The following is a 15,680-nucleotide window of genomic DNA, read 5'->3' on the forward strand; positions in this document are numbered from 1 at the left end:
ACACCAGAAGATTTCAGTTACTTCATCGGAGTCACAAAACTTTGCTTGAAAGACGAACTTGCGAGTTTAAAATCTGGCACATTATGTAGGAAAATGTGGCATTGTAGGATCTGGAATTTCAAAACTTCCAGTGCGTGTTTCAATTGAATTGCAATTTAAGCACGTACTTTTTGTTAGGAAAGAAATCACAGAAATGAAGGAAGTCGTAGGAAACAAAAAATGATTCCAACAAGCGTCAGTCCAAATCCGAACAGAAGGGTCATGTATCTTTCCATTTCCCACTCTCCGAATGTCCAGTAGGCACTGATGATCATTGTGGTAATGAGACCCCAGGAACAGGGCCCAAAGAAGCCGATTATAATCAAGACAAGAGCATAGTACCTAAATATTTTAACATCTAAGTAATTTAGACGGGGTGGCAAAAATATTGAGGCTTGTTGACTACCCATCTCGACAGAATATTCTGCCAAAAATATCAGTATAGCTCTATTGGTAGAATTTTTTTTGTGAGAAAAAATTTAAAAATTTTGCCAATTTTAATAACAAGGAGGCTCGTTAATCTGCGTTCGCACATGATGCTCCGACCCGTGCTCATCAACAATTTAGACTTAATTGTCAACCAAATGAAGAGATAACAAACATAGATGTTTTAGTTTGGAAAAATTGTTACAAAACCTAATTACAAATTGAATTACATAATGTCATGCCTCATTACAGCGCTCACAACATCTGCCATTAAAATACCACAAAAACAAAAAAAAACCAAACTACAAAATTAGCTAAAACGGCAAGAAATGTTCACGGCAAAAACTCAAAATTTAAAAGCATCTAGTAACAACGTCAAAATGCAATCAAATCAGATAAAACGTTAACTTCACAAATTAACTTTTTCCTAACTATACAGCAGATGGAAATATTCCTTAAGGAGACTAGGTAACAATTCGACAAAGAGAAGAAAAAAATGAAGCGAAAATCAAAATCAATCAACATTTTTAAACCAAATAATTTCAAAGTCATTAGCTTATAACGAAATAATTCTTAATAAATTTACTAAAAAGTCATTATGAAACCAATGGGACCTCTCTTTGGGTAGACTAGGCCATAGGAACGGGCTAAAGATGCAAAAAAACTCAAAAAATTACAAATAATTTGCGAAAAAAATTATTGAAGTCATTGAAATCATTAGCTATTATCTGAATATTATGCATTTTTATTTCAAATTCTCTTTATACTAATTCAGCTAAAATTATACTGAAAGAATAAATAGGTTCATATGGGCCTAATTTGAAAACTTTTGGGATCTGTTATTACACAAATGTGCTAAAAGAAGAGAAACGAACACAAACTCCACTCACAAAGCACCACTCACAAAGCACCACTCAAAACTTTTATGAAAACGCATATTGTCCATCAAACAAAACATCAATTACAACATAATATCAGCAGAACTGTTAATTTTTGAAATTCAAAGAACTGGATGGGACCTCTCAAGGATGGGAATAAGCTACAACTAACGAAACGAACAACAAAAACTGAAAAATTTGAAGAATCTCTGAAATGTATGGTATTATAAACTTTAAGACTATTCGCTATGAACTGACTGCTTCGGGTAACATCATTCATTTAAAAGCAATGGAATTCTTCTTTTTTTAACAATATGATTTCAAAAAATTAACAAGTATGAACAAATACTTCCAAACCACGAAATTTGACTTTCATAATTCATCAAAAAGACATTACAACAAGTCATTGACTATAAAAACAACAACTGATACAGGCAAATTCCAAAAATGCAGTAGAAATGTGCGAGAAGAAAGTGTCGAAGCCAATTAAACCAATTGGACCAATGCGAACTATCAATATTAGAACAATGTGATAAGATATCAAAAAGAACCAAAATTACGAAAAATATCAAAAAAAAATTATGAAAACTCGTGCATCAAAGTCAAAACCATTATTTAGCAGAGCAAACCGCTAATTGGAAAAATGCTAGTTGAAGTAGAAAGGAAGAGGGGTCTCTGAATTCCTGAGACTGACTTACAGTTCACGAAAATAAGTTTAAGGTTGATTAATTTTCAAAATTTTTTTAAAATGTTTTTTAAAGTTTCATCAGCCATTAAATTCAATAGCTTTCAACGAAAGTCAATTATTACGCTCAGATATGCCTCGATGGGAGGACAAGGATTTTTTGCAATGAATATATAATCAATAAGACATCAGAATTGGTCTTACGACTATGAATACAACAACAAATACAGGCGAAAACCAAAAATTCAGTAGAAAAATGCGAGAATGAAGTGTCGAAGCCATTTAAACCATTAGTTTTTTATCTGAAAACTTTATCTATGATCCATTGAACGTCTTCTCTAATGCAATGGGAGCTTTCAATATTAGGGTAACGTGTGTGAGTTCAAAAGGAACCAAAATTTTGAAAAAAAAATATCCAAAAATTTAACTTTTTTTGAAATCTTGAAGTGAGGTAATATAAACAATTGTTAGATAAAACATATTTAAATTTATTAATACTTAACAGCGAATAGCTGCCCCCTGAAAGCACTAGATAGGTTCACTACACGCTCGTTACGAAACCTATTGCACTTTTAGTGAACGAGTTTATGCCATAGGTCTCCAAAAATTTAGTAAAACCTCAAAAAGGAAATCAAAATTTCATTTGAAATTACGAAAACTTTGAAACAAATCCGAAAAAACATGAGCGACGCCTCCTTAAAAATAATTTTTTTGTTGATTGGGCTTCATTTGACTGTAAATGAGGTTTGTCATAAACGGAACTTCGATATGAAAAGTGTCTAGTCTCTAGGTGACTTAAAAAAATTTGATGAGTTTTCTAAAAAAAAATCGAATTCGAATTCTTATGATAGTAAACTTCCCTATGCGACCAGAAGTAGTCTTTTTATCGCTTTTCTCCTATTAGGAACACAAAATTGATTTATTTTGAGGCGCGAACGGCAATTTTGAATTACTATTATTATAGAAATCACAAAAAGAAAAATCACACTATAAGAAAAATTACGCTAAAAGTAAATAAAATTATGCCAAATATCTCGTGTTAAGGCAAAACATATATTATCGATAACTCCTCGAAAAAAAAAGAAATTAAAAAAACCTTCTTAATTTCGAATTTTAACGCTCGACGAGCTTTTTAATGATAGCACCCACATTTCTCTACGATGAATATATCGAGCGGCCAAAGTTGTCTCAACAGAAAAAAATATTTGAGTATATAGTGCCTCCCCCACAAGGGGGGTCGGAACAAAAACTGAAATCTGAGACATTTTTTTGTATTTTTTAGAAATTGGAACCTGAAACTTGAAAACACGCTCTAAAATCCGTTCAGTCAGGATTATTCTTGTAAGATATTTGAAAAAATCAAACAGTTTTTCTCAATGAAATTCACTACTTCCAGAAAGTTAGCCTCTTAAACAGAACTTTGAAAAAAATTAAAGCATGGAATACAAGACCCTCTGATATGTTAGTTTTTGATTAAAAATTTATATAAGTTTTTGCTGCCTCTATTAGCTGCTCACTAATAACCTTCATTTAGAGCGACACACACCCATTTGATCTTATCTCTTTGAATTAAATAAAAGTCAATTTCAAAGTGAGGAAGTCACTTTTGTGAGTGAGGTAAGTCAGGTGTGACCAAAAATTTAATCACGCAAATGAAAATAACTCGCTCCACTAAGAGCAAAAAATTACGTCACGCACGCACTTCAATTGAAATTGTATGAACGAACGAACAAAAAGCAGATTTGAATTGGTTCTGACGTCATATGGTCGTAACAAAATTCGCGACAACGACATAAAAAAAACTAAGGGAAGGCGAATCGCTGTGCGGCTTTTGAAAACAGACACTCTAAAATTTGAGAAGTGAGGATTTTAATTAAAAGATAATTTCAAATCTCATAGTTTTCAATGAATTTCCCTACTTCCAATAAGTTAGCCTCTGAAACACAAACTTTGAAAAAAATTAAAGCATGGATTAGGAGATCCGAGAAAACCCAAAACTTGAAAACAGACGCTCTAAAATTTGAACAGTAAGGATTTTACTTTTAAGATACTTGCAAAATTCACAGTTTTTCTCAAAGAAATACCACTTCCAATAAGTTAGCCTCTTGAACACAACTTTGAAAAAACTAAAGCGTGGAACAGGAGACCCTAGAACGCCGCAACTTAGTAATGATATGAAATTTGGCATGTGTGACAGAACAAAAATTAATCAACTCGCGTTGCGATAGCAACAGTTGCTTTATATGACGATGACATAAATTGCTAAGGCGCTATGAATACTACAAAAATCTGAAACAATGTTAAAACCCTTCTTTTGGATTAGGTTATTTTCAATTGCTCTCACAAAGCTTCAAGCAATTATTTTACACGCTCGTTACGAAACCTATTGCACTTTTAGTGAACGAGTTTATGCCATAGGTCTCCAAAAATTTAGTAAAACCTCAAAAAGGAAATCAAAATTTCATTTGAACTTACGAAAACTTTGAAACAAATCCGAAAAAACATGAGCGACGCCTCCTTAAAAATAATTTTTTTGTTGATTGGGCTTCATTTGACTGTAAATGAGGTTTGTCATAAACGGAACTTCGATATGAAAAGTGTCTAGTCTCTAGGTGACTTAAAAAAATTTGATGAGTTTTCTAAAAAAAATCGAATTCGAATTCTTATGATAGTAAACTTCCCTATGCGACCAGAAGTAGTCTTTTTATCGCTTTTCTCCTATTAGGAACACAAAATTGATTTATTTTGAGGCGCGAACGGCAATTTTGAATTACTATTATTATAGAAATCGCAAAAAGAAAAATCACACTATAAGAAAAATTACGCTAAAAGTAAATAAAATTATGCCAAATATCTCGTGTTAAGGCAAAACATATATTATCGATAACTCCTCGAAAAAAAAAGAAATTAAAAAAACCTTTTTAATTTCGAATTTTAACGCTCGACGAGCTTTTTAATGATAGCACCCACATTTCTCTACGATGAATATATCGAGCGGCCAAAGTTGTCTCAACAGAAAAAAATATTTGAGTATATAGTGCCTCCCCCACAAGTGGGGTCGGAACAAAAACTGAAATCTGAGACATTTTTTTTTTTAGAAATTGGAACCTGAAACTTGAAAACACGCTCTAAAATCCGGTCAGTCAGGATTATTCTTGTAAGATATTTGAAAAAATCAAACAGTTTTTCTCAATGAAATTCACTACTTCCAGAAAGTTAGCCTCTTAAACAGAACTTTGAAAAAAATTAAAGCATGGAATACAAGACCCTCTGATATGTTAGTTTTTGATTAAAAATTTGTATAAGTTTTTGCTGCCTCTATTAGCTGCTCACTAATAACCTTCATTTAGAGCGACACACACCCATTTGATCTTATCTCTTTGAATTAAATAAAAGTCAATTTCAAAGTGAGGAAGTCACTTTTGTGAGTGAGGTAAGTCAGGTGTGACCAAAAATTTAATCACGCAAATGAAAATAACTCGCTCCACTAAGAGCAAAAAATTACGTCACGCACGCACTTCAGTTGAAATTGTATGAACGAACGAACAAAAAGCAGATTTGAATTGGTTCTGACGTCATATGGTCGTAACAAAATTCGCGACAACGACATAAAAAAACTAAGGGAAGGCGAATCGCTGTGCGGCTTTTGAAAACAGACACTCTAAAATTTGAGAAGTGAGGATTTTAATTAAAAGATAATTTCAAATCTCATAGTTTTCAATGAATTTCCCTACTTCCAATAAGTTAGCCTCTGAAACACAAACTTTGAAAAAAATTAAAGCATGGATTAGGAGATCCGAGAAAACCCAAAACTTGAAAACAGACGCTCTAAAATTTGAACAGTAAGGAGTTTACTTTTAAGATACTTGCAAAATTCACAGTTTTTCTCAAAGAAATACCACTTCCAATAAGTTAGCCTCTTGAACACAACTTTGAAAAAACTAAAGCGTGGAACAGGAGACCCTAGAACGCCGCAACTTAGTAATGATATGAAATTTGGCATGTGTGACAGAACAAAAATTAATCAACTCGCGTTGCGATAGCAACAGTTGCTTTATATGACGATGACATAAATTGCTAAGGCGCTATGAATACTACAAAAATCTGAAACAATGTTAAAACCCTTCTTTTGGATTAGGTTATTTTCAATTGCTCTCACAAAGCTTCAAGCAATTATTTTACACGCTCGTTACGAAACCTATTGCACTTTTAGTGAACGAGTTTATGCCATAGGTCTCCAAAAATTTAGTAAAACCTCAAAAAGGAAATCAAAATTTCATTTGAAATTACGAAAACTTTGAAACAAATCCGAAAAAACATGAGCGACGCCTCCTTAAAAATAATTTTTTTGTTGATTGGGCTTCATTTGACTGTAAATGAGGTTTGTCATAAACGGAACTTCGATATGAAAAGTGTCTAGTCTCTAGGTGACTTAAAAAAATTTGATGAGTTTTCTAAAAAAAATCGAATTCGAATTCTTATGATATTTAACTTCCCTATGCGACCAGAAGTAGTCTTTTTATCGCTTTTCTCCTATTAGGAACACAAAATTGATTTATTTTGAGGCGCGAACGGCAATTTTGAATTACTATTATTATAGAAATCACAAAAAGAAAAATCACACTATAAGAAAAATTACGCTAAAAGTAAATAAAATTATGCCAAATATCTCGTGTTAAGGCAAAACATATATTATCGATAACTCCTCGAAAAAAAAAGAAATTAAAAAAACCTTTTTAATTTCGAATTTTAACGCTCGACTAGCTTTTTAATGATAGCACCCACATTTCTCTACGATGAATATATCGAGCGGCCAAAGTTGTCTCAACAGAAAAAAATATTTGAGTATATAGTGCCTCCTCCCCCACAAGTGGGGTCGGAACAAAAACTGAAATCTGAGACATTTCTTTGTTTTTTTTAGAAATTGGAACCTGAAACTTGAAAACACGCTCTAAAATCCGGTCAGTCAGGATTATTCTTGTAAGATATTTGAAAAAATCAAACAGTTTTTCTCAATGAAATTCACTACTTCCAGAAAGTTAGCCTCTTAAACAGAACTTTGAAAAAAATTAAAGCATGGAATACAAGACCCTCTGATATGTTAGTTTTTGATTAAAAATTTGTATAAGTTTTTGCTGCCTCTATTAGCTGCTCACTAATAACCTTCATTTAGAGCGACACACACCCATTTGATCTTATCTCTTTGAATTAAATAAAAGTCAATTTCAAAGTGAGGAAGTCACTTTTGTGAGTGAGGTAAGTCAGGTGTGACCAAAAATTTAATCACGCAAATGAAAATAACTCGCTCCACTAAGAGCAAAAAATTACGTCACGCACGCACTTCAATTGAAATTGTATGAACGAACGAACAAAAAGCAGATTTGAATTGGTTCTGACGTCATATGGTCGTAACAAAATTCGCGACAACGACATAAAAAAAACTAAGGGAAGGCGAATCGCTGTGCGGCTTTTGAAAACAGACACTCTAAAATTTGAGAAGTGAGGATTTTAATTAAAAGATAATTTCAAATCTCATAGTTTTCAATGAATTTCCCTACTTCCAATAAGTTAGCCTCTGAAACACAAACTTTGAAAAAAATTAAAGCATGGATTAGGAGATCCGAGAAAACCCAAAACTTGAAAACAGACGCTCTAAAATTTGAACAGTAAGGATTTTACTTTTAAGATACTTGCAAAATTCACAGTTTTTCTCAAAGAAATACCACTTCCAATAAGTTAGCCTCTTGAACACAACTTTGAAAAAACTAAAGCGTGGAACAGGAGACCCTAGAACGCCGCAACTTAGTAATGATATGAAATTTGGCATGTGTGACAGAACAAAAATTAATCAATCTCTCGTTGCGATAGCAACAGTTGCTTTATATGACGATGACATAACTTGCTAAGGCGCTATGAATACTACAAAAATCTGAAACAATGTTAAAACCCTTCTTTTGGATTAGGTTATTTTCAATTGCTCTCACAAAGCTTCAAGCAATTATTTTAATTAGGTGTTTCTTTTTTGTAAACTTTTCACTTGACCGTTTTCTTCTAGAACATTCTTTTGATTTTATTGCTTGAGTGAGTTTTCGACGCTCGACTTTTTGATTGTTTGAGTAATTTGAGTTGCGAGCATTAGGAAATAAGTCTGCTGCTAAAATGAGCTGATTGTGAGCGAAGGCCGCATATAGACTTGCAACGTAGAGGTTAAAGTTAAACTCTAATCGGAGAGGTCGCGAGTTCAGAAACTTCAAACCATAAAAGTTTTCAGTTTTTGCCCCTTCTGAAGTGTTACCGCGCAGGTCGTTCGAGAGCAATTTGTCTGAAGTTAACCGTTTTTAACCGTTTTTTATCTCTTCAACCACTGTTGCTATGTGAAAAGAAGCAGAAAAAGATGGTGTAATCAATTACAGTGGTGTATAATTTATCAATTTGGAGTAAGCGCAACAAAAAATTTTCTCTGCGGATAACAACCTTGTGATAATATTCATTAAAGCTTGAGTTGACAACAAAAATACCTAAATATGAATGAAACGTCATATGTCTCGTTAAATATAAGGATTCGAATTATTTTCAAATTAAACATTTTCATGTCATTTTTTGTAGACAAAATCAACTGAGCTTAATGAAAAATTTAAAATTTGGCAAAGATTCCAAAGACATTTCGGAAAGCGAAAATTGGGATGTATCTGGTTCTGGTTACAAAATAGATAGAACCAAATTAATTTCAGTACAGAAAGCATTCTCTGACATCAAAAGTTAAACCAAACAATTTTACTAGTTAAAAGAGAAATCATTGAGCTTACTGTCGCCAAAATGTATTTTGAAAGCGGATGGTTAGTACTCGACCACTTCGAAGGAGTTTTCGAGAGAAGGGATCATTGTATGAGGCGATATTCACATATGAATTCCACGGCTGTTATTTGAACTCAGTAATTGAAGAAGCGAAACTTTTATTTTTCAACGCAAAGAACTGCATTTCACGTACTTTTTGTTCCTTGGAAGATTTTAGTCAGATATCTATTCAACCCAGACAGCCAACAACAGATTTTTTGTGCACTTCTGAAAATTAAGCCAAAAGAAATAATTTTTAGGCGTTATAAATTTATGATATCAAAGTTCAAGGGATACTGTTCAAGGATATCAAAGTTCAAGGAATACAAAGTTTGACGAACACGTTTGACGAATGGGCTCTTGACAGCAAGAGTTTTCATTACCGAGCCTCCTTGTTTATTGAATATAAACAAGGAGGCTCGGTAATGTGCGATCGCACATAAGGTTCCGACCCCGCTCTTCCACAATTTTGGCATAACTGTCCACCAAATGAGGAACAGATAAAAAATCCCAAAAATTCAAGTATTTTACAAAAAAAATGGCGTATGAACAAAAAGGTAGCCTCCAAAGCAACTAAGTCAGTGGAGTAAAAAATGATCCACTAGATTGATGAAATATGCTAATATTAGAAAATCAAACAACGACAACAAACATTAATTACATCAAATTTCTAATGTCCGTTTTAAAAAACAAAACTTAATAACGAAGTGAACACAGCGTCAGATAAAACTGAAACCTCCAAAGCCAATAACTCAGTGGAGTAAAAATGATGCATTACATTGATGAGATATGCCAATATTAAGAAAGCGAGTCAAGACGAAGAGCAAAATCAAACAACAACAACAAATATTAATTACATAAAAAAATTTATGTCCGTTTTAAAAACAGAACTCAATAACAAAGTCAAAATAGCGTCAGCTAAAACTGAAACTACAAATAACTTTTAATTCACCAGATAAGATATGGAACTTTAAGATAATAAGGCTTGGTAACAATTAGACAATAAAGAACAAAAACGGTAAATTTGAAAAATTCGCTCATTTTTTTGAAAACAATTAAATTTTTTTGAAAACCAATAGAAATCAACTACAATATCCCATAGGTTTACGATTACCAGTGTTTCTAAGGATGAGAATTAAGAACTGTCGGTATTCAATTTTTATGCGGTTACAAAAAGAGCAACAAATAGACAACAAACAAAAAATCAAAAAAATTTGGCCTTCAAAATTTGTTCGATTGAATCTACTTCGAACACCAATAATGTGTTATGTGACCTCTCATTAATGAAACCAAGTAACAAGTAGACAAAAAAGAAAAAAAGGCAAAATAAAGTAATTCTTGTTTTTTTTTTCTCGAAAAAAAATTGTTTCCCATGACATGAAAGCCATTAAATACAAAAAGAAATAAATAAATAGATTCCCTTATTCTTCCAACGGAAGCCCGTGAGAACTGCAATTATCCAGAATATATCTTTTAACTAAATAAAGAACTTAAAATATGACAAACATCAAAAATTAAATTACTTTTTTTTGTGGAAAAACCCAGCCAGCAAAGTTATAACGAATTCTTTAAAAACTTTAGATTTTGTGACACCAATCCATTTAACACCTTTACTTGACAACAATATTGTCTCATTTGGCCGGTAATTAACGAGACTAGATAACAAACAAACAATAAAAGGAAAACAATTGCGAAAATGAAAAATGTTCTTTTTTATTTTGGAAAAGAATTGTTTTCAAAGCCATGAAAGCCATCAGCTATCTACTAATAACAAAATAGGTCCATTTATTCTTCCATGAAAAGCCAATGAAACGGGGTCATTGTACAGGAAGTTTCATACGATCAAAAAAAAGTAAAAACGACAGTAAAAACAAAATTAAAAAATTCAATTGAATTTTTCGAAAAAGTATTGTCGAAGACGTTAAAACCAGAGTCTTTATCCTTAAGGACTTTAATATTATCAATTAAGCATTTTTTGAACGCCAATAATGTGATAAATGAACTGTCAATAACAAGATAGTATGACAAAACTACAAAACGTGAAATATTGTTAAATAACTGAAAATAAAAAAAAACATGAATTCTAGGAGTATCAAAGCCAGAAAACCATAACTAATCGTGTAAAACCGCAAAAAAAAACTGAAATTGAAATCAGACGAAAGAAAAAGAATTCTCTAATTGCTAACACTAAGCTACAAGTTGAACAAATTAAGAGAAAAATGGAAGCAAATTTCAATAAGCCAGTATTTATTTTAAAATCAAATAATTTTAAAAGTCAAAACGACCATTAGCTTTCAAGTAATAAACTAGACACAATAATTTTGGAACTAATTACGATGCGAACTTGAACTATGACTAGTGCGCTTTGATTTGAAATGTTCTGTTATTTAATTAATATATAAAAAAGATCGAATTTTTTTTTGAAAAAAGACCGACTGATTAAAATCCGAATAATTTTTGGATTGTTACAGTCCAAGATTGGTCCAAAAGTAGCTCTGCTAATGCTGTTTGTCCATTAAGAATACCTAATTTTTTCAAATTTTACAGATATAGTTATTTTGTTAGTTAAAAAATCAAAAATAACTGCCGCGTTTTTTATAATCAACGAGTAAAGTCAGCAAAAAACGGCAAAGTTTTAATTACGGAACACTCGCAACGGAAGTTGAAGTCGAAATAACCCCCTTTTGAGTCTGCAAAGAATGTGTTAGTGCTGTTTGGGTGTGTACTTCCTGCAAATAAAATCAAAGTGGACTAAAGAAAATTTTTTCGTGCTGTTTTGATGAAAAAGATTTTGAAATATTTAGGCAGAATTTTTGACAAAAAAAAATAAAATGAAAATTGCCGACAATATTTTTTTTTACTTTAAAAGAGAAATCAACAACATTTTATTCAAAACAATTAACAAATTTTAGCAAAATTAGCGAAATTTTGGTCAAAAATTCCGGAAAATGTGAATAAAATCAACGGAATTCACTCTATTTTCTCAAAAATTTAGACCTTGATAACTCCCTGCAAAGAACGAAAATCAAAAAAATCTTTTTATTTCCATATTCTACGCTGGACAATTTTTCAAATAATACCAGTCTCAACTCTCTACGATGAATATATTGATCGGCCAAAATTGTCTGAACAAAAAAAACCATTTGAGTATATAGTTCCTCCCCCCCTCAAGAGGGGTCGGAACAATAATTTGTTGGCAAGAGATTATGCAATAACTCTACTTAGAGCACCCAAATGGGCATTTGTCCAATACATCTTATTTTAAAACGACAGAAAATAATTCGTTTCAAAGTTTTGTATTAAATACTTTTGTGAGTGAATTTTTTTTTGGACTAATTTTCGTAGACTTATTTTTAATAGAAAGACAGAACGAAACGAGTAAAAATAATTAAAATTATTTTGACGATAATGCACGATGCGTGCATTAGAAGACGACGAAATCAAAATTGCAAGTAAACAGCATTTAAAATCCGATAGTTTCAAAGGATTCAACAGAGCTTCAAATGTCAACATTTAATTGGGAAGTTACATTACATTTTCAAAAAATGACAATTTTCTAAAACCGTTCAATTCAAATGTTCTGATACCTTTGCAATTGCTTAAGTACTAATAGCAAACATAACAGACTAACGTCGGGGGATTGCTATCGAACGACTAATGGGAGCTCTAACCTATTGCAGCCTGCTTCTTTCGGCGGGGGATAACTAAAAAAGTAAGTAAGGGGCTTCAAATGACGTCATTAGAGATTAATCTATACCAAGTGAAAGAAATGACACTAATTTTTGCACACATCTCATTTGACTTTTTATGGTGAACTGCCGTCACTTGTGTTCAACTTCTTACAATTGTGAATGAGAGATAATTTCAAATCACGCAAAACGAAACAGGCAGGGCCGGAAAAGTCACTCGAAGAGTCAAATCGGTCAAGCAAAAATTTAGCATAAAAAATACCAACTTCGTTTGAGAGCAATTGATCAGATGTATCATTAATTAAAAGTAAAATTTGAATGAACATTAGTATCTATTTTTTTTCGACCTCCAGTTTAGTGTTGGAACATAACTTTTACGGCCCCCAGACGCATGTGCTATTTCTTATATAATAACGTGCTATATAATAGCAAATCTTGTAAGCGGCTTCAGAATAAACACTAGGGGTCACGTAAAAGATAAAACAATAAATACTCAAAATTTGCACGATAACAGCTTCAAGAAACTGAATTTTAATCCGTGATTTTAAAAATATCAATTGTGAGAACTTGATGAAAACAAAATTCCGGAAGTGTTCCGGTTGAATTTTTCTTTTTCTGTCCCCACTTTGGGACCATTTGAGCGTGAACTATTTCATTCTGGCAATATTGATAGCAAAACATTGTTCTTTTGAGTATATATATTCTCCCAATTAAATAACTAATCTCTCAGAGAAGTAAAATTTATGTCGGTTTAAACCAAAAAATGGTGAGCAGATTTTGGGTTTGCGCCGTTTTCTGATTTTCGGGGGGGGGGCAGAATCCCAAAAATCTAGCATCTTCAGAATGAAATCGTAAGGTTAGTGAGAAAGTTTGTATTTTTTTTGGGGGGGGGGGGAGGGGGGTCTTTTACCTACGTTGATTACATGATCGAGGCCACTATTAATTTTGGCACAACGTTGTTTGGGACTTTTCCATTTATAGCCTTTCATCTTAAGGATCATAGCCCCCCCCCCCCCCCCCCCCCCCCCCCCGTCAAGGTAATTATACGTAACTATAACATTGTGGAAAGAGGGCTAAAATGGTTAAGACCCTGTTGTTTCATAGGTCAACCCACGGTCTTTTCATACATAATACCGGTCGACTGCTGTCTTTTCACCAGTCGACCTCTCAACCTCTCCAGACTAGGGTGTCAACCCTACCAGGGTATGAACCTTGCAATTCTGTGTCTTCTTAGTGTGCAGGTTGCAATCAGTGCTGCACACAAGTACACGAACAGAGAACTCAGGAAGTTCCACTTCCAAATAAGGAGAAGCATCCAGACAAAGCTGTCTACCGGATCAAAATCTCCTTTCCCAAACAAATCCTCGAATGCTGTCATGTCCCAAAAACCGTATCCGTGAGCCATGATAAAGATCTTCGGGGAAAATGATTTGTTTTAGCCTATGGTTCTGTTTTGGTTATTTCATTTCTACGATAATCTCGACTGCTGTTGCTCACCTCTGATTTGTTTTTAAACAACTCGAGTTGCATAACTTATGAATAAAATGTGTGTTAGAACACATATCTTAGCTGCCCAAGTGACTCAATGCCCCCTGGGCACAAGTCCCGAGGGAGGCTAAGTTTTATGCTCTAACTTTTTTCGAGAACTAAATGGTAAAAATCAATCAAGCCCAGTGTTTGAAAATTGTAGAAAATTTTGATACCTTTGGTATATCGTCGGTTGGTGTTATAAAAGTGGTTTCTATTCAAATAGCACTGGAGTCCACAATCTGTACTTAAACATGTTCCTAATCTATATCACAATTTCTGAGGTTACCTCTTTTACCTCTTGATTATTGTTTACTGATGGGTTTCTTTATTGTTAGCGCCAATTGAATTCAACAGAAATCTGAAGCAGTGGCGAAACTCTGGTTTGGGATTAAACTCTCTTTTTCCGTCACTCTTTCTCCGCACGGTTGTTATATGAAGAGTTGAACACAATCACAACGTAAACTCAGTCTTTCTCTTTCTGTTCAGTCTTTATAATCCAAAAATTCTATTGGTTCCTTTCTTTGGTTTCTTTTCACAACAAACTTTTATCAAGTTACAAACATGCGGTTTTTCTCTAAAGTCTTATGATTAAGTAATTAAAAGCTTACATTGTTTAAATGAAGAAGTTAAACAATTGCTGGGCATTAACAAGTGTCGAGAAAGGAGTAGTGGAAAAACGGTCTAATCAGCAGCAGTTTGGGGGAAGCTATACAACTATTATCTGAACAAGAGTTGACAACCGTGTGGTAAAATTCATTCAGCGATAGAGTGATTCGAAAGTTTCATAAACACTGACCTCGGTAATCGATCATTACAAATGTGGAAAACAAAAGTCTTATTCGCTTAGTTTACTCATGTGGGTGTTTTTGCTTTTAATAAAAAGGGCTGTTCAACAAAAAAATGGTTCACTGACTCTGAAAAAAAATTAATTATCAAATGAACTTAGAAATTATTAATCAGTTGACGTAAAAAAGCAGTATTGTTGCTTAGTTGAGGTTGCCGAAAAGGACATTTCAGACGCTAAATTTCACGTAATGGATTGATACTCCACTAGGTAGCAAGTATTGGCAAAAGTATTAGCCTCTGAGGCCATCGTTTTCTGAAAATCTCAATTTTGTGGTGACGTATCGCAATGTTTTGCAATTCATAATTTTCAACATGCAAAATGAGGATTGAATGATTGAAAGCTATAAATGTTCAATCCTCTTCAAATTTTTTTTATGATGCATAAATAAAATCATGCTGCTTCAATTATTTAGTTAAGATGTCTAAATTGCTTTTCGGTTTCTAGGTTACATGTATCAAACAACAGTGCTTTTGTGAAATGCAAATAAAAATCATAGCAAGAGTAGTCCTGAATTACAATTTAAAAAATCGAAACAACTGAAGGCACTTATATCAGCCGCTAACAAACAAAAGAAAAGCCAAAACGTTCACGAAAGTAAACAAAACTCTAAAAAAAGTCGAAAAACAAATTTATCAATTTAGGGAAATAGTGTTATCAAAGTTATTATTGACAACAAAGTCAACCTCGAAAAATTTTGATAAATGGGAAAAAGAGAGCAATCACCAATTCTGTAGAAAACCAATGCTGTCAAA

General features: G+C 32.9%; 1 protein-coding gene across 1 annotated transcript in view; it reads right to left on the bottom strand.

Moving 5' to 3' along the window:
- Positions 1 to 14,050, bottom strand: part of LOC142339721 (transmembrane protein 170A-like) — a 20,950-nt gene extending 6,900 nt beyond the window's left edge. Inside the window, exons 1-2 of the mRNA XM_075389952.1 lie at positions 13,763 to 14,050; positions 168 to 381 (exon numbers count right to left, since the gene is read on the bottom strand). Of these exons, the coding sequence (XP_075246067.1) occupies positions 186 to 381; positions 13,763 to 13,956 (390 nt within the window). The 5' untranslated portion in view covers positions 13,957 to 14,050 and the 3' untranslated portion in view covers positions 168 to 185. The remainder of the gene's footprint in view (positions 1 to 167; positions 382 to 13,762) is intronic.
- Between the last annotated feature and the right edge of the window lie 1,630 nt (positions 14,051 to 15,680).

This window comes from Convolutriloba macropyga, chromosome 5 (genome assembly GCF_964194025.1).
Source record: "Convolutriloba macropyga chromosome 5, txConMacr16.3, whole genome shotgun sequence".
NCBI lineage: Eukaryota > Metazoa > Xenacoelomorpha > Acoela > Convolutidae > Convolutriloba > Convolutriloba macropyga.